Source organism: Mustela lutreola, chromosome 3, assembly GCF_030435805.1.
Source record: "Mustela lutreola isolate mMusLut2 chromosome 3, mMusLut2.pri, whole genome shotgun sequence".
NCBI lineage: Eukaryota > Metazoa > Chordata > Mammalia > Carnivora > Mustelidae > Mustela > Mustela lutreola.
The window spans coordinates 155149786-155173464 of record NC_081292.1 but is presented as its reverse complement, the minus strand read 5'-3'; the positions used below and the strand labels follow the sequence as shown (position 1 = coordinate 155173464).

At 46.1% G+C, this 23679-nt stretch overlaps 1 protein-coding gene across 10 annotated transcripts in view; it reads left to right on the top strand.

The window, feature by feature from the left end:
* TANC1 (tetratricopeptide repeat, ankyrin repeat and coiled-coil containing 1) overlaps window positions 1-23679 on the top strand; it is a 230649-nt gene that overhangs the window by 150699 nt on the left and 56271 nt on the right. For 3 of the 10 annotated variants that reach the window (XM_059167239.1, XM_059167236.1, XM_059167237.1), the window contains exons 5-7: window positions 4798-4928; window positions 5989-6175; window positions 19291-19554. In XM_059167239.1, the coding sequence (XP_059023222.1) occupies window positions 4798-4928; window positions 5989-6175; window positions 19291-19554 (582 nt within the window). The remainder of the gene's footprint in view (window positions 1-4797; window positions 4929-5988; window positions 6176-19290; window positions 19555-23679) is intronic. The other 7 variants (XM_059167240.1, XM_059167238.1, XM_059167242.1 and 4 more) reach the window with 4 other exon arrangements.

The following is a 23679-nucleotide window of genomic DNA, read 5'->3' as shown; positions in this document are numbered from 1 at the left end:
TCTTTGTAGTCCCCAATTTTTAAGAGTAAACCTGAGACAAAAAGTTTGAGAACCACTGGCTTTGAGGAAGGAAAAGAAGACAGAAAATAAAAAGAGATGAGAAAATTGGTCCAGAGTCTGATAGTTATCTAGACTTGAGGGGATGAGGACTTGATAAATGGCAGTATGACTAGAAAGAAAGAGACTAATTCAGGGACATTTTGAAAGAGGAAATGGTAAGCTTTGATAACAGTTTCAGTACGGGGTGTATGGGATGGAGAGCTTAAAGATAAATTGTGTGATAAGTATATTTTTTTATTCAGGACTAGAAACCAATTAAGGGCAGTCAGTCCATGGGTAGGTCCTCCTCTATAAATACTATTTTTGAAAATTCAAGGAGGAGGGAAGGTGGCTTAGGAGAAGGAGCAGTCGGGAAGAAACAGGGTGTAAATAGAAGGCAAGGAGGGCAAGAAGTTTAGCAAGAAGCAGATCATGGACATTTAGAAGCAGAGGGTGGGACTTAACATCCACTAAGGCTGTGTCTCATTTAACAGGCTCCGTTCAGAAGTACTATCTTGCAAACGGATATTAAATCAGTTGCTCAGGGTCACATGGTAGTAAATGGCTGAACGTTGTCAGTGGTGTCCAAACTCATAGAGTTTGAGGAGGAGGAGAGAAGGGAAAGGGCGTGTCTTGATAGAATGATCTTTGGTCATCCCCAGGAACCTCCACGATTTTAATATAGTCCGACTTTATGAAGAAAGAATGATGAGTTAAGAAATGAAAGCAATTAGTGTGGGCCAAGTGGGAACAGTTTGATAATTAGAAAAAGGAAATTTTGTGTTGTCTTCAAGGAATAATGAAGTTCAGAAAAAGTTACTTAAGGCAGAAAAGTCATCAACAAAAAAACCTATTTTTTGTTAGCTAAGAGAAATTGAATATAGATAGAAATCTGAGAAACCAGAAAATGAAATAATAGTGAGAAAGTGGACTCTTGCTGTTAGAGTTGGTGGAAATAATGACCAACTTTGATACTGCATCTTATCTCAAAGATGCTTGGTATATAAATTATTTTCTCACTTTTTTTTTGGTAAGCTCACAACCTTTAAGAAGTGGTTATGGTCACTTCCCTCATGAGGAGCTTGAGGGTTAAAGAGGGTCACACAGTAAGTGGTCCAGAATAGCTTTGGTAGGGAGAAGAAGACCTTTCTTCTGAGGCTGAAGGGAAGGATGGGGGGGATGATTATAAGAGGCACGAATGGCTTTGACGTTATGGGGTGGTAACTGGGGAGTTACCGGTCAGTGTAGGGACTGTACTTGAGGGTTGGTGCCACAAATCCAAGTGTGATTAGTTAAAAAAGAGACAGGAAGTGACCCAAGAAATTCCCTTTGCCTTTTTCCACTTGATTATTCCATTATGGTGTGATAGTGAGGACTCTATGAAAACATCATGGGGAAGGAATCACTCTCCACTTGTCTAATGGATTCCCAGGAACTGTGAGGCCAATTATTCTCTCAACTCCAAATACAGCCATCATAAATTCTTTGGATATTGGAATTTATGAGATGTAAAGTGTTGCTAAGATGTGATGTCTTTATCTCCAGTTCGTATCCTAACGGTGGTTTTGGGTAAGGTATACCTATTATTGGTGAGTGTTTTAATATTAGCTACATGAATGAAAATACTTTCCATTTAGAGTGTCCCACTGGATTTTCATTTTGGAGTATGAATGTGTTCTAAGGAAATCTTATCTGACTGTTCAAATCTTAGTATTTGTTGATCGGCTGTGGATGTAGAAATGTATTTTAATTTCACAGTCCAGTGTATCAGTGTGAGTTTGTAGGCAACTCATCTCTCCCAAAGTGGCACTGTCACTCTTCACCCAGGGGTCCTTCTGCCAGAATGGAAAGTTCAGAAAGAGAAATCTGTACGTTAGGGAGGGGAAATTGTGGACGGCTTAACGTGGATTAAGGGATTCAAACTGAAGGAGGCTTCTGAAGGGAAGGTCACTGGAATGACATTTGAGAACAAAGAGAAAAATATGAAAAGACAGTTGGGAAGCTTTTGGACAAAATGAAATTGCGGTGACTTACTAGTTGCTAAACCTGAAATGAAGGATGTCTATTCACGCATCCTGAACCCAGGTAAAGTTGGGGAACTTTGGTGGCAACGAGTGCAGACTGAATGGTTAAGAGGACAAGTTGGCTGTGAGCTTGGAGGGGTGTCCTGTCAATTCAGACATTGAACCTGGGAATTGCCACAGCTCCCAGCTTGTCTGAAGGGGGGAGGTTTGGATGAGAAGTCAGCTGTCTTTGCATCAGTATATGTTTTGGGGGTGCCTGGGTGGCTCAGTGCATTAAGCCTCTGCTTTTGGTTCAGGTCATGGTCTCAGGGTCTTGGGATCAAGTCCCGCATCGGGCTCTCTGCTCAGCAGGGCGCCTGCTTCACCTTCTCTCTCTCCCTGCCTGCCTCTCTGCCTACTTGTGATCACTCTGTCGAATAAAAAAATAAAATCTGTAAAATATATATATGTATACATATTATATATATATATATGTTTTCATGAAAACCTTGGCAATTTGGGGTGTCTGTCTATGGACACAGTATGGAGGCAGCAGTGGCGCCCTAGGGGGCACCCCATTCCCTAGGACCTGCGTGGGATGCAGGGTCTCAGAGTGAGCCCCGGGTGAGCGACAGGCTGTGCCCTCGTTTGTCGTCAGGGTAAATTCTGTGGCAGCCAAGCCCGTGCAGCTGTTCTGTGTGCTTCCACAGCAGCTGCCAACTGGGAGTCGTTTCTGGCGCTTTCCCTGGAATTTCAGGTTGAACCAGAAGCTAGACAGGCGCACATTCACAGTTGGGGAGCAGTATAGAGATTGTTTCGAAAGGAAACGGGGGTGTGGAGTAGAGAAACTGCGGAGTTCCGCCCCCTTCCCCACTTCTTCCCCTTGCCATCTGCATCCTGTTCTCCCGCTCTGGTCCGGCTGCCACCTGAGATAAAAGGGCCGTCCCGCCTGAGCCTTGGGGCGAGGGAGGGTGGGACTGCCTGTTCCGAAGTGGTTCAGCCCTTGGGTGTGCCTGGGTTTTGCTGATTTGGTTTGGTTCCTGCCTGCTTTTCCCAAATGCCCAAGTACCCTGGGAATCAAAATAAGGTTGGAAATCTCTGGTGGGAAGGGATCCTTTGTAGAGTAGTCTTCTGGGTGTGGTTGACCTGCCCCAGGGTGCTCTCTTACCCCTTTTGGCTTGGGGCCATGGCCCCTTCCTGGCAGGAGTTTAACACAAATGATCCAGAAACATCCAGGCTCTCTTAACCCAGAACAATCAATCCCGTGGTTATTTTACCCTTGCAGTTTTCTGGAGCAGCTTAAAAAAAAAAACAAAAAACACCATCCAGGCTGGCAAACCACAATTCTTACTGCAAACATCAGGAGCTTTTGAGAGTAAGCAAGGGGCAGGATGCTTTTCCTTCCTTGAGGATACAGCCAGCCTGGTTTCCCTTGTAGCTGCTATCCTGGGAGCAATGACTGAGCAAAACTGGTTTGTGAATGAAGATAATACAAATGGTTCTCAGCTCTACTGGTTTTGATTTTATGGCTCCGTACAAAAGGCAGAGTTAGCACTGAACTTGGGTGGGGATACTGTAGCTCAAAGGTAACAACTGCTGTTTTGTTCTTTCCTCATGTTATACTTCTAAGACTTATCTGTAGATTTCCACATCTAGGAAAAACGGATTCGTCAATGTATGGGTCTGTGTCTCTAGATGATTAATAAAAAAGAACAAAACATTAAGATGAATGAGTATATTACAAGTGACATATTGTTCTTAAGTTCTAACTTCTGTAAGCAGGGTTTGCTTTATATGTTATTTCATTCCTTGATGGATGCTGATTTAAAAATAGACGAGAAGTGTTAGAATGATGTGACCATCATTTCGTCAGCTGTAATTAAGTTCCCTTAGTCTTTTGGATACAAGGTTAACCTATAGCTCAACATTTAAACCCAACAATAGAACTCTTTTTAAAAAAGTGCAGAAAGCTAGATGACCAGCTTCTCAGGGGGAGGCCAGAGAAGGGAAAGGTGGCAAATGTGAGCTGTGACCTTCAGGTTAACCGTGTGTCCAGCATTACTGTGGAGTGTGCAGAGAACACAGCCTGATTTCTCTCCATCATCTCCTACGAACAGGAGAATGTGTCACTGGGCTTTGTCTCCTGGGACACATTTTGCTGGGATTTAAAACCTTTGTTTCAGAGTGGATTCCTGACGACTGACCCTCGAGTTGGGGTCCTGGCTTTGACTTTGACTGCTGTGGCTGTGGGGTAGGCACACCACGTTTCCACCAAAGTTAGTCCTGCCCCTGTTTTTGGTTAATGAGAGCTTGGATTTCAGTTTTACCCCAACATCTAAGTATCGTGGGACTCTGCCAGAATGCCACTTGGGTTTGACTTTATCTCTGCCTCCTGTGGGCAATGGCCACCCTGTCCTCTTAAAGAGTTAAGACGAAGGCCTCTTTCTGCCTCTGGCGTGGGAGGTGTGCCCATTTTTCACATGCCGTGGAAATAGGGATTGCTATCCTCTAATCACACTGTGTTCTGATTCAGGTCAAATATTTCACTCTTAGCCCTTGGAGTTTCTCTTTCACTGTTTTCTTAACCCGTCACAGCCTCTTAATTAGAATGTATTGCTAGAGGACAGGCAGCATTGTCAAACTTTGTGCATTTTATAAGAATACACAAAAGCACCCACAAACAGCTGTAACACTCCAGATGCAAACCTGAAATTCCCCAGAGGAGCATCTTCATTGTTTTCTTTCTTTGTTCCAGAAGCAAAGGCCGATAATGAACCGAGCTGTTCGCCAGCAGCTCAAGAACTGTTGACAAGGCTGGGATTTTTACTGGGAGAAGGGATCCCAAGTGCCACACACATAACCATTGAAGAAAACAATGAGACCATGGTAATGCCTGAGGAAGACACTGCAGATCCTACCGGCTCAGAGGATGCGTGAAGGAGGGCATAACCCTCTTCTCCCCCTCCCTGCGTCAGGGGAGGCCTGGTTCAGTCAAAAGAGTCTGGGCTGTTGTGTATCGAAATTTACTTCAACAGTTCGTGATTTCTGCAGTAGGGGGGCGGGTGAGGCAGAAGGGTGCAGAACTGAAGAAAATATCCACGTTAATCTTTGAGTCACCCCCCAGAGAAGAGTAGCTAAATGAACTGAAGTGGCTGAAAGACTCCCATCGTCACAATAACTACTCTTATCTTTATAATATGGTTCTTCTCATCTGGCTGCTTTGGGATATGCTTTCCTGTGCATTTTTTTTTTTAAAGGCTGAGATTTTGGAGGGTCGGTGGGATGAGGAAAGATTTGTAGGAGGTGAGGCAGAGACAAAATAAGATAAGATCAAATGAGTCGTGCATGGAGGAGCCTTCTGCATCCTAGGGAGCCAACAGCCTGTCCCTTCAGAGTGGAGATGTGTAAGGTTTGCACAGCGGTGAGGGACCAGAGCTCCCCCCCACCCCGGGAGGATCTCTTCGAGGGTGTCACGCACTGTTTGAGATGGCAGTGGCCACCAGCCTCCTGGCCCTGCTTGCAGAGCCCATAAATCTTTGAGAATTGAATCATGCTGCAGTGCTCATGAAACATGACAAAAACAGAGTTCCCAGGTTTTCCGTACAGAGGTCAAAGAACGCATTTGTCTTCTGCAGACTTTAAATGAAAGGAAGTCTGCCCGTTTGCTATTTCTATTTTATAAATGTGCATTCCCACTAAATTATGTCTGAGACTGCCCTTTTAATAGTAATGATTTTTTTAAAAATCACTGGGGAAGGGGACAAAACAAAGAGATTTCTTTTTTAAAATCTGAGAGGCCACATATATATATATTAAGCCCCCTCAGTTGGAAAAACGGTTTTCCCGTTCCTGTTTGCATTGTTACTGCTTTAGTGTCAGAAAGAGAAGCCTGTGTGGAAGCGTCGTGTGTGAAGCCATGCTAACCCTCCTTCCGTTCGCCTTGCAGCGCACAGCTCTGAGCCAAGGCATCAGTCCTTGCTCCACACTAACCAGCAGCACCGCCTCTCCCAGCACCGATAGCCCCTGCTCAACCTTGAATAGCTGTGTCAGCAAGACGGCAGCCAACAAAAGTCCCTGTGAGACCGTTAGCAGCCCTAGTTCCACCCTGGAAAGCAAGGACAGTGGAATTATAGGTAAGAAGCACACGGCTCGGTAACGGAATGGCTCCGTGCCCGTCAGCCAGAGCGTCCACCGGGCGTGACTGCAGAGGACTGTAGCCTGCTCCGTGAAGGTCGCTTGGCCAGGGCCCAGCCCTGCTCTTTGCAGCCCGTGCCGGCTCCGTGGACGGCCGAGAAGATGAAGCCTCCTCACCTTTTACGTTCCTTGGTGTTGGTTTTTATAACTCTGGGCTCATTTGGTTAAAAAATTTCCTGATCGCATCAGACCTGTGAAGTTACAAAATCTTACCTCCTCGTCAATTAATTCCATTTGCTGGATGTCTCGTCCCCCCGGGACACAGAACTGGGCAATACGTTCCCTGTGTTTTGAGGCGTCTTCCCAGCCCAATCTCAAGATCATTCATTTCCGCACTTAGTTCCAGGTATTTTCTCTTTAGTTTCTTTTCATGGGATCTGACCACTCTTTTTGAGGCTAGAATTTTCTCAGGATGTCCACCTGGGACCCCCGCACTCCCACACCCACACCAGTGGGTTTCCTTGCCCTGAACTGTGGATGAGGAGACACAGATTCTAGTCCCAACTCTTAGGGTGCTTAGCTAGGTCAACACTTGCATAACATTGGAGTTCTTTGCACACTTTGTTCCCTTTCCTTCTCTGTTAAAGTAAGGATTCTGATTGGTTCAGTAGTTTCTGGTCTCAGGTACACGTTAGAATCAACCAGGGGAAAGAGCCCTTACCTTTCACATCCTTTCCCAGGAAGAGTGCCTTTACATTTCTGCAGGTGGGGCTGTGCACCTGTGTGTCTCAGGTGTCCGGCACGGTGCCTTTCAGGTAACAGGTGTGCTGGACTACTGGATGGGTTGCCTGGGCCCTCCTCTGCTCCTGGATTGTGCTGCTGTTCAACATCGGTGCTCTACTGCACATACAGCTACTGCCCTTTTTCTGACATACGTGTGTGTCTTTGAGGGACAGTGTACATTCTAGTGTGGACTGAACCCCAGTTACTTCCACATAAGTATGTAATCAAAGGGAATGACATTTGAGCTCCTTATTTTCTTCTGTCACCTGCTATTTCAAGTGTAATTTGCAAAACCAAGTTGCAGGTTCGTGAACTTCATATTTTGGAGATTGCCCCAGAAGATCTGTGAGGTCGCTGGGGCTGGGTGGTGGGCTCTGTGATGTAGACGTCACTGTAGCTATCTCAGGGGCCCTTTGCACAGGGACAGCTGCCTCTGCCCTTAGTTTCCACTCCGGTAGGTTTTTGTTTCATTCGGTTTGGATCGTTTTAATGAGATGCAATCCCATACCATAGTATTCACCCATTTAAACCACTGAATGGTTTTTGGTCTGTTCAGAGTTGTACAGCCATCACCACAATCTGATTTCAGAAACTTTCACCCCAGAAAGAACCCTGTAGCCTTTAGAAGTCACTCCGTTCGCCCTGCATCCCCAGCCTTGCTCATCGAGTAGTCTACCATCTGCCTCCGTAGATATTAGCTGCCTCTGGACATTGCATTAAAGTGGTGGCTTGAGGTTTCTGTAGCATTTGTAAACTGTTTCACGTATTCTTCTGATTTCCTGTTCACTCTGCTTCCTCACCTGCCTTTTAGTCCAACTCATTTTTCCCCAAGTTACCTTCTGCCCTCACGCCCTCTCTGAGCTGTCCGCCACTGTCAGGCCTGTGGTGGTCTGCGATGGCCAGGCATCTCCCCTTACAGCATTCTTCACTCTCCTGAAATGTCCTGTCCTCACTATAGTTTATCTTCTTTCGAGAAGTTCAGTGCTACACGGTTTTTTGGGCCGCCTTTTCTCTTCTCATTATATGATCTGGCATTGGCATTGTATGTCTCTGATTATAACCAAGCCAGTTTCTTACTGTGACAGAGACTTTTTCAGTGACCAAAGAGGACCCTTATCCCTTCATTCTCTCCTCTCTCTCTCTCATTGAGATACAGTGCTGTAATTTTAAAAGTATTCTAAGGGGCACCTGGGTGGCTCAGTGGGTAAAGCCTCTGCCTTCAGCTCAGATCATGATCTCAGGGTCCTGGGATCGAGTCCCACATCAGGCTCTGTGCTCATCAGGGAGCCTGCTCCCCCCTCCCCCCGCCACTGCCTTCCTCTCTGCCTACTTGTGGTCTCTCTGTCAAATGAATAAAATCTTTAAAAAAAGAAAAAGTATTCTAAAAAGGGGAAGTTACCAGTTTGGTTTTCTGTCTTGTCAAGTTCGAGCTGCAGGAACACCAAGGCTCTGAATGAGAACTCGACTGAATACGTCCCTTCTGGTCCCAGAGTGCTTAGTCCCCCTATTACATGCTCTCCATAGCTCCTCAATGTTTTCCTTCAATTTACTTGATCATGTTTTATTATTTTTGTCTCCATATGTAGGGGAAAGAGGGAGTTCTCATTCATATTATTCTGGCTATCTGGGCTCCTAGCATGGTTTGAGAATGAGAAATTAAGGAAAAGAGAATTGTTGCCACGGTCACATTGCATGGGAGGAGGGAAAGTCTAGTTGGTTTCTAAAGAAGCTGTGCGAGATTCCCGTTCCAAGTTGGCATTGTCACGTCTGTTAATGGCGCCTGTATTGTAAGCTGTGTCTTGTCATTAAAGTTAAATGACATGTTTCATGTCATTGAGGCTGTCCTTCATTCCTTGGCTTAAGTCAGACATGTTCCCTTAACGTAGCTTCACATAAAAACGGTGACAGTTGAGACAAAGTGGGGGTCGTGAGGAAGTGAAGTCCCTCCAACTTTGGGGATGGTGCTTCTCACTGCTTAGCTGGCCTCCTGCCGGGAGTAAGGACTGTAGGTGGCTGAGCAGGAAGCTCAGTGCTGGTGACAATGTTCCTCTGTTCGCTCTCCTTCCGTGACCTGTAGAACTAGAACCTGTTGCCAAGGGACACATGGGAGGTGTGGTGGGGAAGAGAAGGGGAAAAAGCAAGTATTTCCTCTCCAGGCAGAGGGTAGTCACAGCTCCTTGAAGAGGTGGGAGTGGGAGGGCCTGAGGAGGGAGAGCGTGTCCTCCTGAATCAATGTGGGGTCCGCAGGTTTCATGGTCTTGTCATGGAGCGGGGATCTGTGACTCAGTTGTGATTCTGTGATCACTGGAGCTGGGGTGTGTGCTTTTTTCCACCTGAGGAACAGGACTGTTTTTATAAGGTGTAGCCCGGGAACGGCAGCCTTTAGGCATCTTAAATGCTTAACACAATAAAATATTCAAGAATACGGTGATCTTAGTGGACAAAGATGAAGGTGAAGATACCTTGGCTTCCTGCTTTGGAAGGCCTGGCAGCTGCTTGTGATAAGCTGGTTACCGTATTCTAAATTCTTCAGGCTCTGGAGAGAGGGGGAAGAAGTTTCCATTGAATTTTCCATTTCTGGTTGTTTCAGGTGTGTCCACCCCGAGAGCTTAGGTCGGAGCAGCAGAGGTATTGGGAGGTGGGGGCTGGTGACAGGTGCACACAGTTGGCACGGCGTGATGAGCTTCGGGGTTGCAGATGCCCACACGGGGCTCAGAGCTGCGTGTACAGTATTGGGACCATTTATTTAGGGCACTTAGGGGAAATTTCAAATAGTGTTAACCCAGCCTTAGAAATTCCTAGCCCTCTTCTTAGTATGTAAGCGGATTTCCATCATGGTGATTATATTTAATCTACATATTTTTGCCCAACAGATGCTACTTAGGGAAAGCATTCCCATGTGGTCAGACAGCCTTCTTGGGGCCGCCATGGGCTGCCCTTTCTGTGTTCTGTTTCTGTTGGTTTTGATGTACTGGAGGTGAGGAGGATTTTCTTTTTTAGGAATGGCTTAGTGGGAGAAAGGGTAAAACCATGCACATTAGAAGAGTTTGTCGGACCCCTTCCCGTCTCTTTGTGCAGAGGTCAGAGCTTTGAAGAACCTCTGTGCCCTCTTTTCCAACTTTACTGTGTTTTGCATAGGGAAGTCTCGCTTCATGTGATTTGAGGAGGTCCGAGTTCTTAAATGTTCTTCAGGCTGTAATCTGTCATGTACAAGTACTGTCTCAGCTGGAGGAGTGTAACTGAATTCCCTACAAATATGTGTATGTATATTTGGAAGCAAATATGTATATTTTTGAAAGCAAAAATTCCTACTCTTGACATACTAGAATCATTAGCATTACCTAGAAATTAATGTCTGACTTTTTAAATTTGCAGTGTAAAGAACTTTTAAACCCAATCAGCATAAAGTAGCTTTTTATTAACTTGCTCTAAAAAAAAAACTTTGTAAAGAAGTGGCTTCTTAGGGACACCTGGGTGGCTCAGTGGGTTAAGCCTCTGCCTTTGCTTGGGTCATGATCTCAAGGTCCTGGGATCAAGCCCCACATCAGGCTCTGTGCTCGGCAGGGAGCTTGCTCCCCCCCACCCCACCTCCCCGCTTTCCTCTCTGCCTACAAAAATAAAGTGGTTTCTACAGGTGTTTGCTCCATGCCTGAGAATACATCTTTTTCCTCAGTGACACTCCTTTGAATAAACTTGCTTCCAACTGCTAACAAACGGAAATTGTAAACTGTATTAATATCATCTTAGACAAAAAATAAAGTAGGTGTACTCACTAGAATGTGTATGAAAGCCAATCTGAGTATTTATGTATTTTAAAGATTTGTTTATTTATTTAGAGACTGAGGGTATGTGAGTGGTGGGAGGAGCAGAGGGCCAGGGAGGGCGAGAGTCCTCAAACAGCTTCCCCGCTGGGCACGTGGCCTGATGTGGGGCTTGATCCCGGGACCCCAATATTATGACCTGAGCCAGAACTAAGAGTTGGCTGCCTAACCAACTGAGCCACCCAGGTGATTTTTTCCAAAACATCTGATTTTTTCCAAAAACATCACTGAAAGCAATAGGTTTTAACAAGCACCTTTTGATTTAAAGGTACTGTTTCGTTTTTGTTTGTGTCCATATCATGATCGATATTGTGTGTGTTTCTGTGTTTTTTTAAAAAATGGATTATTGCTCTATTTAGGAAGAAAGGGAACGGATACTGGATGAGGAGAAACAAAACCCAGGCTTCCTATCAAGACTTTAAAAAAAAAAAATCATTTGTATGTATTAATAATAGGTGTGCCCAGGGGAAGGACTTACAGGTAGCAATCTGGCTGAGTAAGAGACCATTAAAAGTTAGTTATCTGTCCCTTCCAGGTCCTTCTCTACTATTTGCTTCTACCTGCCGACATTTATCATCTCCAAATTACTTTTGTAGAATCCCAGATCTGTTTCTCTTTGAGAGTTGAAGTTGGGACAGCCCCTGGGAGGAGGAGGTGTATTCGGAGCGGACGGTGCCCACATCTCCCCACGCTGGGCTTGCCTCCCACTTAGAGCAGGTGTGTTGTTCACTTGCTTGGCTTCCCAGCACCTGAGCCACCACATTCCACCAGGCCAGAAAGCTCTCAGGAGCTCAGAATATGAAAAGGGTAAAGAACCAAGGCTCCTCCTGCCGCCTTTCCCGTTTCTCTGGTGGGGAGGTGGGTGTGGCTTGCATTTGCTCTTTATCCCTTTGAAGCTGGAAGGCAGGTGTAAACTTAGGCAGGGGAATACCTTCCCAGAAACATTTCTCCTGCAGAAGTGGCTTGCAGGAAGTACTGGATACTTGATTGTGTCCTGCTGGTGCTTACTAGAGTTTGATACCGTTTGTTTTTCTGGCCAGTCTTAAGATATTAAAACAAAGTTTATCCTGTGCTGACTTTTATCTTGTGGCTTGACCAGACTCCCTCCTGGGCTTGTAAAATGAAAGTGATTCTGGAGGTAGCTAGAGACCTTTTGTTCCTTCTGTTTCCTGGACTTTGTGTCCCAAGGGAGATGATCAGATGCGGAGAGAGGCCTACAAAGAGGAATTAATTGTATTTTATTTTCATTTTTAACTTGTTGTGAATCCTGCCCTTTTGATTTCATGCTAATCCTGCTTTGTTGCCACCTGTATTGCCCTGCTTGGCTACTAAATTGAAATGCTTTGAAATTGATTTGGTAATAACTATTTAGCGTGTTTCAGATCTGTGTTAATATTCATTTTGCTACATTGCCTGTAATTTAAAAAATCATCCTTAATTATAGAAGCTTTTCTTTTTTTTTAATCATCTCGGGTGAAGGAGGAAAATTTGCCTTTACATATATAATTCGGTGATATACTTAACGTGGGAAAGAAATCTGTAGCGATGATTCGAGGCAACAGAATGCCTACTGTACTTGTATTCCTTCACACTGGGGTTGGATTCTTCAGGCAGCTGTTCTGGCAGTGTAGCAAGCATTTATTGGCACCTACTGTGTACCAGGAGCAAGTCTATTCGTACTGGTACAGTAAAGCTCAGGTACAATATCTGTTTCAAAACTTGTCCACCTGAGGAACCAAAGAGTGGGCATCTGCCCTTGGAGACCTGGGCAAGTTGTCAGTTATTGAAAAGGGTTTAAAACATGGCAGTGATTGACACCTCTTGATGGAAGATGTAGGCTGTAGGTGCATAATAATACCAACCACTGATAGTGCCTTGTGCTCTTTTCTGGAAGAGCCCAGAACTCTGCGGAGTCATTGGACAGTGTCTGAAGCTCCAGTGTCTACGCCTTCAGTGTATAGGTCAGACGAGGCTTTACGGAAACACGGTGTTGGGTGTTATTGCTAGGAAACTTCACATCGTACAGATACACAGGCTTTTCTCTGGAGGCTCTTACCTGTTATATCAGACTCTGTGTGGGCAGTGTGGCCGCCCCTCCAGTTCCCTGTCCCTGCTGACCCTCAAGGGGTTTCCAAAGTCCAAGACACCGACAGGTGCTGCTGTGCGCCATGGCTTGGGTCCCTGGCCTCACTGCATGTCCTAGCAGAGCGGGGCTTGCGCAATGCCAGGAGCACTGAGGCGGAGATGTGCTACTGAGATCTGTCTACTGCAAGCCCAAGCCCGGCGCCCCTGGGCAAGGCCAGAAGGAGAGCCAGGCTCTGCGGTGCTTGACACAGGCCAACTGTGGTCCCCCAGAAGCTGTGGGAGGAGAAGCCAGAAAGTCCCCTGGAGCCAGAGGTAACTCGGGCCACTTTCCCTGGAGTCCTCTCCTGGCGGGGCTGGGGGAGGTAAAAGCTGTCCCTCCAGGTCAGCCGCCTTTCTTCCCTGTGTGGTTCGTTAGCGTGCAGGGGCCGAGGAGGGAGAAGCCCAGACTGGCCTTTCTGTCTGAAGGTTTCAGGCAGGTTGTTCTCATATCTGCCATCCTTCCTTTCCTTCGTCCTTTGGGGAAATCCAAAATACATCACAGCAGCTGGAACCACATGTAAGATGTGAGGGCGAGCAAGGGAAGAACTGAATCCTGGCAGGCCAGAAAGGCCAGGGGGTCGGGCACGATGCTGCCCTGACTTTTCTCTTGGTTCTTCACCCCATCTGCTTTAGACTCTTGTTTCTCCTTCCAAAGTTGTTAGTGACCTTCATTCTGTCAGGTCAAAGGCGGTATCGGCAGTAGCTGGATTTTCTTTTCTCATTCCCTTCTTGCATTTCTCCCAGCAACCATTACATCCTTTTCTTGTTTGATCTTTAATTCATTGGTCCAGGGTTTTAACTTCTAAATGCTGTGTCAACCATGAAACTGAATATAGAAGTTAAAAAATGTTTGTTTTTTCAGTGCTACTTTATTTTCATTGTATGGGAGAAAAACATTCTTGGGTACTCGTGAGATAGGAGGCACTTTACCTACCTGCCCTTGTGTCTGATTTTCTCCACAACCCAGGGAAGGACGAAGGACTCTCTTCATAGAGCCCTGGCTTTGAAAATGGAGAATGCAAGGCCATCTGTGGAGTGCCCGAAGAAAATGGCAGTTTCTGGGTTTTTAAGAAAAGTCTCTTCAAAATTCTGGGTGTGTGTGTGTACTGTAAATTAGGGTACTGCAGGTACATATCTTGTAAATGCATGTATTGGGGTGCCTGCTCCACGTTTTCTGGTAGTATGGTATGCTCAAAACTGTGCAGAGCCCTGGGGTGTGGCTTCAGGCCTCACGGAGCTTCCCGCGTTGGGGGCTGGTCCTAGTATTCAGCGAGCTGAGATCAGAGCCCCCAGTAGGAAGCATGAATATATTTATGGTAGCCACTGCTATTATTTCCTAAGGCTACTTTATACGTACTCCCTTCCTCTCCCTCCCCGCTCCCCAGTTGAAATGCTTACAAATAGACATTTAGTAAAAGAAGATCCCCCCGCCCCCAACAAAGGTATGACTTGGGGAAAGGAAGTAAGAGCAAAAGAGCAAGTGAACGAAGGTGGGAGGTGAGGGGGATGGGGAGAAGGAGGTACAGGTTTCCAGTTCAGGAATGAATAAGTCGTGGAGATGAAAGACATAGCCATGGGAATACAAGTCTGTGGGCTTGTAGTGGCGTTGTACGGAGGCTGGTTATACTTGTGAGTGGGGCATAGTGTATAGACTTGCCGAATCACTATGTTGTGTACCTGAAACTAAGGTAACATTTGTTTATACTCCAGTAAAAAAAAAAAATACAAGAGAAAAGGTGTAGCGTGGGGGGTGCCCTGGGTGGCTCAGTCATTAAGCGTCTGCCTTCCGCTCAGGTCATGATCCCAGGGTCCTGGGATGGAGTCCTGCATCGGGCTCCCCCCTCAGTGGGGAGCCTGCTCCTCTCCCACTGCCCCTGCCTGTGTTCCTCTCTTGCTGTGTCTCTCTCTGTCAAATGAAAAAAAAAAAGAAGAAGAAGAAGAAAAAAGAAAAGATGAACCTGGGAATGAGTTTTATTAGACTTTTTCATCTTGCTTATCAGTGGGTAGGAAGTTTTACAATTCCTAGTAGCCAGTGTAAAGAGAAACTCAGGGGCGCCTGGGTGGCTCAGTCAGTTAAGCATCTGCCCTCCGCTCAAGTCATGACCCCAGTGTCCTGGGATGGAGCCCTATGTCGGTCGGGCTCCCTGCTCTGTGGAGAGTCTGTTTCTCCCGCTGCCAATCTTTCCCCACCCTCAGCTTGTGCTCTTTCTCTTGCTCACTCTCTCTCAAATAAATAAATAAAATCTTAAAAAAAGAAAGAAAGAAAGAAAGAAACTCAAATACATAAGTTGATGTTTGTCAGGTGAAGAAAAAAAGGTACGCGTTCCCAGTATTCAGTGTGGAGAGACTTACCCTTGGTGGATCCTCAGCGGGGAGAAGCCAAAGTTTGAACCCAAGCTCTTTGCATTTTTTACCTCGTAACTTTTCTCCACCTCAAAGGCGGGTGAATTCTGCTCTACTTACATGTATCCATTTGATGTCAAAACCCTTCATTCCTAAACAATTCTGGACTAACACTGTGCTCATTTTAATTTTCTTCTTCGTGTTCCTTTAAACCCACAACTTGGTTTAGATCCTGCCAAACTACTTATTGGGCCCTGAACTTACACTGATTTTTTAAAAAAATTCTATTTTAAGTATACATTCAGCATGTGAAAGAGCCTTCAGTGGGCAAAGAAGTGGGCAAAGCAGGGAAGGAGAAGGAATGCAGTTTTATTGCAGTACTTTATATAGCAAAACATGTAATGACGGAGGGTCTGGCTGTCTCTCCCACCTCCTAGTCAACCGGAAGCTTCGTCTGGGCTACGGTGCACTCATGACTGGCTTCTCTCTACCAGCCCCTGCCTGGGGACTGCTGTTCTTAACAAGGCAGCCTTCATGAACTGCAACATACTTTGTAGTCACGGACGCTTAGAGAACTTTGGCTTGTTGAGAGCTATGCAGGGCAAAGGGGGTTTTAATATAGTGCGTGGGCAGGCAAAAGGGCTGGTGTTAGACCTATCAGTAAGTGTGTGTGTGTGTGTGTGTGTGTGTGTGTGTGTGTGTGTGTGTTAGAGAGAGAGAGACAGGGAAGCAAGATAGAAGGGGGGAGAGAGGAGTTTCTCCCAAGTCTGTTCTGTATCTCTAAAGTGGGCTGATGGTTCTCAGCCTGTCTGCCTCTTCTCCAGGACTGTGGTGATCATGTATGTGTCCTGCTATGTGTTGGACATGCTTTGGAAGCTGTGTAGCCCTGTGCACCCGTAAGTCTGGTTAAACGTGCCATTTACAACAGAGGAAGAGAGTACGCTGTCCTTCCTTAAAAGGAGTTTTCAAATGATACAGAGCGTTGGAAGTAGCACACGTAAATCAATGAGCAGGACCAGACTTAAAGTAATACTAAACTGTGGGAAGCAAAGCCTAACCTCATAGCTCAATAAAACTTGAGATCTGACAAATCACTCATTTAACCGAACGCTGTGTGTTGGGAGAGTGGTTGAACTGCCATCTGAATGGTGGTGGCCAGTCTTCAATGACAAAAGCTGCCATCGGTACTGATGTATGGAATAAAATGTTAGGATGTTTCAGTTGTTACAGACCTTGAAAGATGACTGGAGTCTCCAGAAAATGTCAAATGTCACGTCGGTTTTTGAGGTTTGTTTTGTTTTTCTGAAGCCATCATTTTGAAGACGTTGCCATAGTTGTGCATGTGTGTGTTAACTTGGAGGTGACAGGTTAACCTGATGAGGAGCTGGAATTTGGTAGCCAGGAAGAAAAATCGGGATTTTTGAATAGTCTGTCCTTTGTTTCGGGAACCAGCTTCCCTTTCTTGGCTACTGTGGAGCTGCCCTATGCAGTGTGTTTCTTGGGTCATACGGGAAATGTGTCAGGTCTTCATCGGCCCCCTTGAGTCTGCATCAGGGCTTAATGGTGCCTGAACTCAGAGGAAAGTACGCTGTGGGCTCCCAGCCGTGTGGGCTGCCTCTGGCACCGGATGGCAGGGCAGAACATCGTGGAGTGGGGCAATCTTAGCAGGAAGGCCTGCGGCTTTGGAGCTCGCCTACCTGCACAGTGCAATGTGTGTCTTTGTTGAACATCACAAGGCATCTGTGAGAGTCTCCTATTTAGGAACCCATTATAAACTTCTCCTCCTTTTGAAACAGCAACCCTTTCTTGGACTTGCCTTCCCTCCTGTTTCTGTAGCTGGGTGACCACCCCACCCTTCCCACCCAACTGTCCTCCTCAGTACCTGGGCATGTGTGGTGGGAGCAGGACCTTCAGCTCGTCCCTGCGGTCTGGGACTCCTGACCAGGCCGTCCCCGTTCCGGAACGCTGCTTCTTGTGCTGCAACTGCAGCAGGCAGTCGGGAAGTCCCAGTTCCTGTTCCCACTGCCTGAGGTCTGACCTAGGGTTCTGGTTCTTGGGGCTGGGTCCCTGCAGTACATGGCACTGAGGGAAAGTGAATGCGGAGAAACATCACTTAGATTTTCTGTGTGTTTTTTCCCTTAACAGTATGTGCCCCCAGAAAAAACGGCCACAAAAGAAAACCAAACAGATCATCTTTACTCTGACGCTTTTCCTGTAACTTAGATGTTGGCGTAGCCCGGGAACCTAACTAATTATGTCTGTGGGAGAAGCATTCTGAGTCCCCAACACCGGACTTATAAGAAAAGCTCACAGTCACAGTCACAATTTATTAAGGAGGTTACCCTCAATCATTATTAATAAGCAATGATCTCATTAATAAATTAGACTATTACTGTGAAGCATTAGCATCGTCCCTGACGTGTAGGAACCTTAAGTAGACATCAGTGGCTGCTGTCACCATCACCGCCAGCATGTTCAGGGTGGAAAGAGTCATTCTTTCTATACTTATGCTCATAGGAGTGGTCCACTGAAAAAAACCACACAAGACACTGATTCCAGAGAGATGGAGAAGTTAGTTTTAATACTGTTGATAGGACACTTGGAAATGCTGGGAGTAATGGCAGACACCAGTGATGGGCGCATCCCAGATCCACTCAGCTTTTGGCTGGAGACAGAATATCGAGTCCTGAATACATAACAATGAGATTAATTAAGTGTAGTGTCTCAGACCACGGTTGGAAGAGAAGTGTGTTCATTTGCTTATTTATTGACTAAGGAGACGTTTATTGAGCGCTTAGTATGTTCCAGGTGCTGTGCTGCTCAGAAAAGGGAGCTGTTGGCTAGAGGGAGATAGTCTGAGGCTTTAGCACGCAGGAGGGATTTTTGAAGAGGAAGACAAGCAGTGGATAAGGAGTCCGGACAGGAGCCGCAGGAGGAACTGTGACAGAAGTTCTGCAGTCACAGGGAGGAGATGGTTTTGTCTTTACTGCTAAACCTTTAAAGAGCATCGTACAAATAAACAAAACAAAACTCAGACCCTTTGATTCTGGAGAACAGGCTGTTGGAGCTGACTCACCAGCCTGCTGCTAGTGTGTCATCAGGTCACGTTGATGAAGTTGCTTAATCCAGGTGGCCGAGTCCTCCTTACACTCTGGCCGCATCCCATTGGCTGTCTCTGTTAAGGGTCTGGGCTGTGGTGATCCCAGCAGGGAACACAAAGGGATCAGAGGACATGGCCCTTGTTCTCAAGGACACAAGTCAGTGTTGGGTCCATGGTAACCTGGGCTTGCAAGGGGCTCAGGTGTTTAAGTTGGAAGTGGCTGTCTGTAGAAGCCACGCAGGATGGGTACTGCTGTTTTCTTGCTTCATGCTCCTCTTATGCCAAGAAGGTTTTCCATACTGGTTTCCTTTCTTGAGGCTGTTATAATTCTGCAGTCCAGCATCCCTTGCCATGCTTGTTTTGTGTGTCCTGGGAGGTCTTCCACTCTGTGCTTTTAAAGGAATAAAGTCACTCTCTCTGGTTGATCGTGAATAGCTGTTATAAAGTTTAAATCTAAGGATCAAATTCTCTGCTTGACTTTATATTTTTTGTTTTTATGTTTTTGTTTTTATAGATTTTCTCCTCTTTTCTGCATTAGCCATTGTTATCACCTCGCCCCCCTAATTTGGGAAAAGATGTTTATAGGTTCAGAGGAATTTAATGAGATATGAATTTTGTGAGCATTTTATCTTTGTTAAAAAGACGGATACATCATCTCTAAATTACATGGATTCACTGTTAACTCTCAGATACTTTTAGACAGCTTTTTCATTATCTTACCAGCTTTTTTCCCCTCCCCTGTAGAATGCCTTAGTTTATTTTCCTTGATAAGCAACATTCCTCTAATTTACCAAAATACACTGTTTGAAACATACTTGGATAAAAATCTGCATGGACCAGAAAAGTTTCCATTGATCACGGGGAGGGCAGGGTGCTTATGTTAACTCTGAACAGCCCCAGCTCAGCCTGGCCTCCTTCAAAGTATTTTGGTCTCTCATTTCAGCCACCATTACAAGTTCATCCGAAAATGATGACCGGAGTGGCTCCAGTTTGGAATGGAATAAGGACGGAAGCCTAAGGTTAGGGGTACAGAAAGGAGTCCTTCATGATCGCAGGGCAGATAATTGCTCCCCAGTGGCAGAAGAGGAGCCCCCTGGGTCAGCGGAGAGCGTGCTGCCTGACACTGAAGCCTCAGTTGGAGATGGTCCGGTCCCTTATTCTCAGAGCTCCAACTCGCTAGTAATGCCACGGCCCAACTCAGTTGCAGGTAAGGCCATGCCTCTCTCCAGGAGGGTTTTCTCTCTGGGTCCGAGGTGCCCCATGTTCACTGTCTCTACTTGGGGATCGCATCTGGACACAAGCCAGCTTTGTGATCGTGGATTGGGCACTTACCTCGTCTAGGCCTCAGTTTACCCATCTATGACAATGATAAGACTGTCCTTCATGGTCTGTAAGTGATCCTTTCACCCTGGAATTCTGTAAAACTAATATTTAGAATCTTCTGTTCTTTTGTGTACGAAAGAAGAAAGTGCCAAAAACTTTGTCCTTGTTTTTGATATTTTAAGCTTGAGTAAATTCATAACTTTCTATTACATCTTGGTAAACACGAATCCTTATTTAGAATTAGTTTGTTAATATCAGCTCCAGGAATTTCTGATCCAACTTTCAAACTTACTTTTCTATAATTGAGGCGCATCCTAGAGAGGGGAGGTCTGCTCTCTGTATCATTCAGTTACAAGGGAGCTCACAGCTTAAAACCTACGCGGTGCAAGTGAGGCTTCTTGATCAAGGACATGCAGGCAGGCGAGGCAGGTGTCCCTCAGCAAGATGGGGCAGCTGGAGCGAGACAAGGACCCAAAAAGGGGCGACTGTTCCTGGTTGATAGTGAGTGGTCACCAAGCGGGGAGAGCAGTGGGGTGGGCGAAGGAAAGAACCCTGGTTCGAAGTTGTGCTGACTGCTTTTATGGTCCTGAGTTTCTGAACTCCGTGCTCCTGGGCTGAGTTTAGAAGATGACCTTGTTTCAGTCCTTCTTTTTCTCCAACCGAGCACTTAAAACTTCTCCTCTACTAACACAAAGACCCAGGTTCTTTCTCCCTACATCAAAGAGTTTTTTTGTTTTTTTTTTTTTTATACTGCTTCTTGGGGAGATGGCAGGTCAGTCTGGTTGTTGTGGGGCATTTTATTTTTTTCCAGTAGAACTCTGAAGCAGCTGATACATAAATGGCCCTAATGGAAAAGTCCGAGAGGCAGCTCTAATTCACTTTCAAAGGATGTAAATGGCCTTGTTCCAGAAGAGGGATTTGGCATGTCTGCCGGACAGATGTTCTGGGGAGCGTTCTGCATATTCAGTGATGGCTCTTCCAAAAGCTTTTATGCCCTCCCACCTCTTCCCCACTCCCAACTGTACAGCATGACACACCCAAGGCGTTTTATACCGCGACTACCTCATTAGGATGAGCGGTTCGTGTGTATGATCCCAGAACTTGATAGTTTTATTGACTTCAACAAAATAGAAAACTTGTATTCAATTTAGCCAAGCTGTTTTAAAATTAGTAAACACATTGCTAGTGTTGAAAGCCCCCCATTTGGGGTGATGTTTCTGCCTGATGTTCTTTCATGTGGCCTGTCCTGTGCGGCAAAAATGGGTAGGAGCTGAGCCTTTCCAGGACAATGCAGTGATTATAGAGCAGGGCTTTCAGATTTCTGCTGTGCTCATTCATTAGGGTCTATGTGCGCACTGGAGCTAGACCTCCTGTGGAATGGGAGGGTTTTACCTCCAGGTTTGAGCTGTGTCTGCCTGGCCTAATGGGTTGGCTCACTTCTTCTGTGTTGCAAGTTTTATCAGCTAAAAGCTTATTTTGGAAACAAGCAAATTCCTTACCTCATGGTATCTGTTAACAAGCTAGGAGTCTGGGAGAGCCTTCACTGCCGATCTTCCTTCCCCCTCAAGCCAAACCTCAGTTCAGAAGTCATGGCAAGATTTTTCCACATGTCACTGAAAAGAGTAAAAGATTCAGGTTGTGTAGACTGTGTGTAGCACTTTTTCTAGTGATTAGAAGGCCAGCTGCTTCAGAGGGGGCAGTAGGCAACCCTCAGTGTTGGAAGGATTAAAATAATATGTCCAAGACCATTATTGCAATCCCTTGGAAGTATTTGCATGTGAAGATCCACATAAACACAAATAAATTGGCATTTGGGGAACATCAAACGATTAAATTGGGCTAATGAGAGCAGAGTAAGGACTGGCAGGTGAGGAATGGGGATGCCAAGCCTCTGTTCACAGCTGCCCCGGGGGTTCTGGCCTCCCCTGGGGGGTGAGAGTATGGAAACAGGTTCCTGAGGTTACCAGCCTTTGCTGTCAGTGAGCCTTTTACCAAGAACTGTGGTTATCTCTTCACTGTTGTGTCTAGTACAGTAAAATTCTTATGTCGGAGACTATCAAAATAAGTTGGCTGGGTTTGGAGATTCACTGTAGAAAGACTTTCTTTGTAAAGGTATTTGTTGGAGTGGAATTGGTTTCAAATGCTACATTCAGATTATTACTTTATACCACATCAAATGTGCGGCATGGACACCTCATTCCTTTGTTAGAAAACAGAAGAGAAGGCTTTAAAGTGATATCTTAGATAATCTAGAAGTTGGGTGATTAGGTTCTGTTGTTTTTGACTAACTTCTTTTTTCTTTTGAAATGCTTCCTAAGTGGATCATAGACACAGTATTTAGTTTTCCAAGAAACCAACAAACAGAATGACCAGCCAGTTTTCATGAAATTGCCTAGACTTTGTGGCATTTACCTTTAATATGTTAGGACATGGTGTTTCAACAGGTGTTTCTTTTTGCTCAGTTTAGGGATGTTTCCTTCTGCTTCTCTCTCCACTCTACCCACTCCCTAAAAAACTCTCTCCTCCTTAGCATCCGGAAATGTCTTTCTCACTCAGATGTTAGATGCAGTGTGTGTATGTGTGTGTGTGTGTGTGTGTGTGTGTGTGCGCGCGCGCACGCGCGCAGTGAGTGTGTAAATTACCTGTAGGTTTACTAGCAGCAGGCTTATTGCAGCGTAAAATTATTGCTTTTTTTTTCCTTGACCCTGAGTCCAGCTGAGACTTTGAAAACATTTGTTATTAAATATCGGAAGTGAGTCTCCCTGTCTGAGAACCTACTGTGCGCATGTGTGGGAAGGCACCCTGTGGTCCTGGTAGCCTGCTCTGCCGGGGGAGCACACCAGGGGCCTAGCAGGTGGCTGGAGCTCCGCTGTCCCGACTTGTCTTTCTCAGTGGTTTTGACAACAGCTTAGGAAGCAGAGGCGACTGGCAGCTCCTGGCTGGCAGCACCCCCTCCGAGCTACTCCATTTCACTGCATCTTAATCATGCTTGAAACAGAGAATCAGGAAGGCTGTGGAGTGGGTGAGGCCACTTTGTTGCATACTTGGGAGCCAGAGATATAGTGACTGGAAATTTCAAAACAGGGCTGTTTGCAGCCTCACCATCTCCTGTATCTGGGTCCAGCTGGGGCCCCATCGCGATCCTCTCTTTGCAAAGCCTTTATAGAGTCTCGTGTTCTTAATCGTTCCAGTTGTCACGAAATTATGAACTGAATGTTGTGTTCTGAGGGGTCAGGAGAAGAAGGAAAACAGGAAACCCTTGGGAGGCTCCAGGTGCCCAGGGCTGAAGTGGCCGGTCAGATAGTTGAGGCTGTGCCGGCTCCGTACTGCACTTGGCTTATAGGTTACAGCGGTGGATGCTCCTTCTTCCTCAGCCGCCGGCATGCAGGCACGTGCATGGTAAGATGTGTTGAGGAGAGGGGCATTTGCAGAGGCCTGGGTCAGAGTCCCAGGTCTCAGGCAGCAGCCCAGAAATATATGTTCCGGGCGGTTTAAGTGTCGGGAGCCAGGGTGAGGGTCCCGGTGGCCCACCGGGGAGTTTCACACACCTAGTTGTAAAGGACCCAGAGAGAAGCTAGAGGCTGCTTTTGGATTCCCAGAAATTGGATCCATTTAGAAGTCCTGCCTAAGGAATTAGCTGAATCTTTCTCATAGGAGAGATTTGTGTGGGGGTATTGACATAAGTGTAAATAAACTGTGGCTATGCACCAGAAGGATACCGGAACAATAAGTGTACACTGTTGTGAAGTCAAGGCATCAGATGCCTCTCCTGGGACCGGGCGTGTGGTGGATTGCCATCTGGGGAATGCGGCAAGGGGGGACATGCCACCACAGAGCCAGAGCTTGGAGCCATGCAGGTCTTGTTGAATGAAGGAGTCAAGGTGGGGCGTGGGGGTTGTTAACAGTGAGGAGGAAAAGGATGAAAGCCGGGGGTGGGGGATAGGGAGGACCCAGACTGAGCAGGTGGTGCTGGCCAGGGGCTGGATGCTCTGAGCCAGAAGGTTTTCAG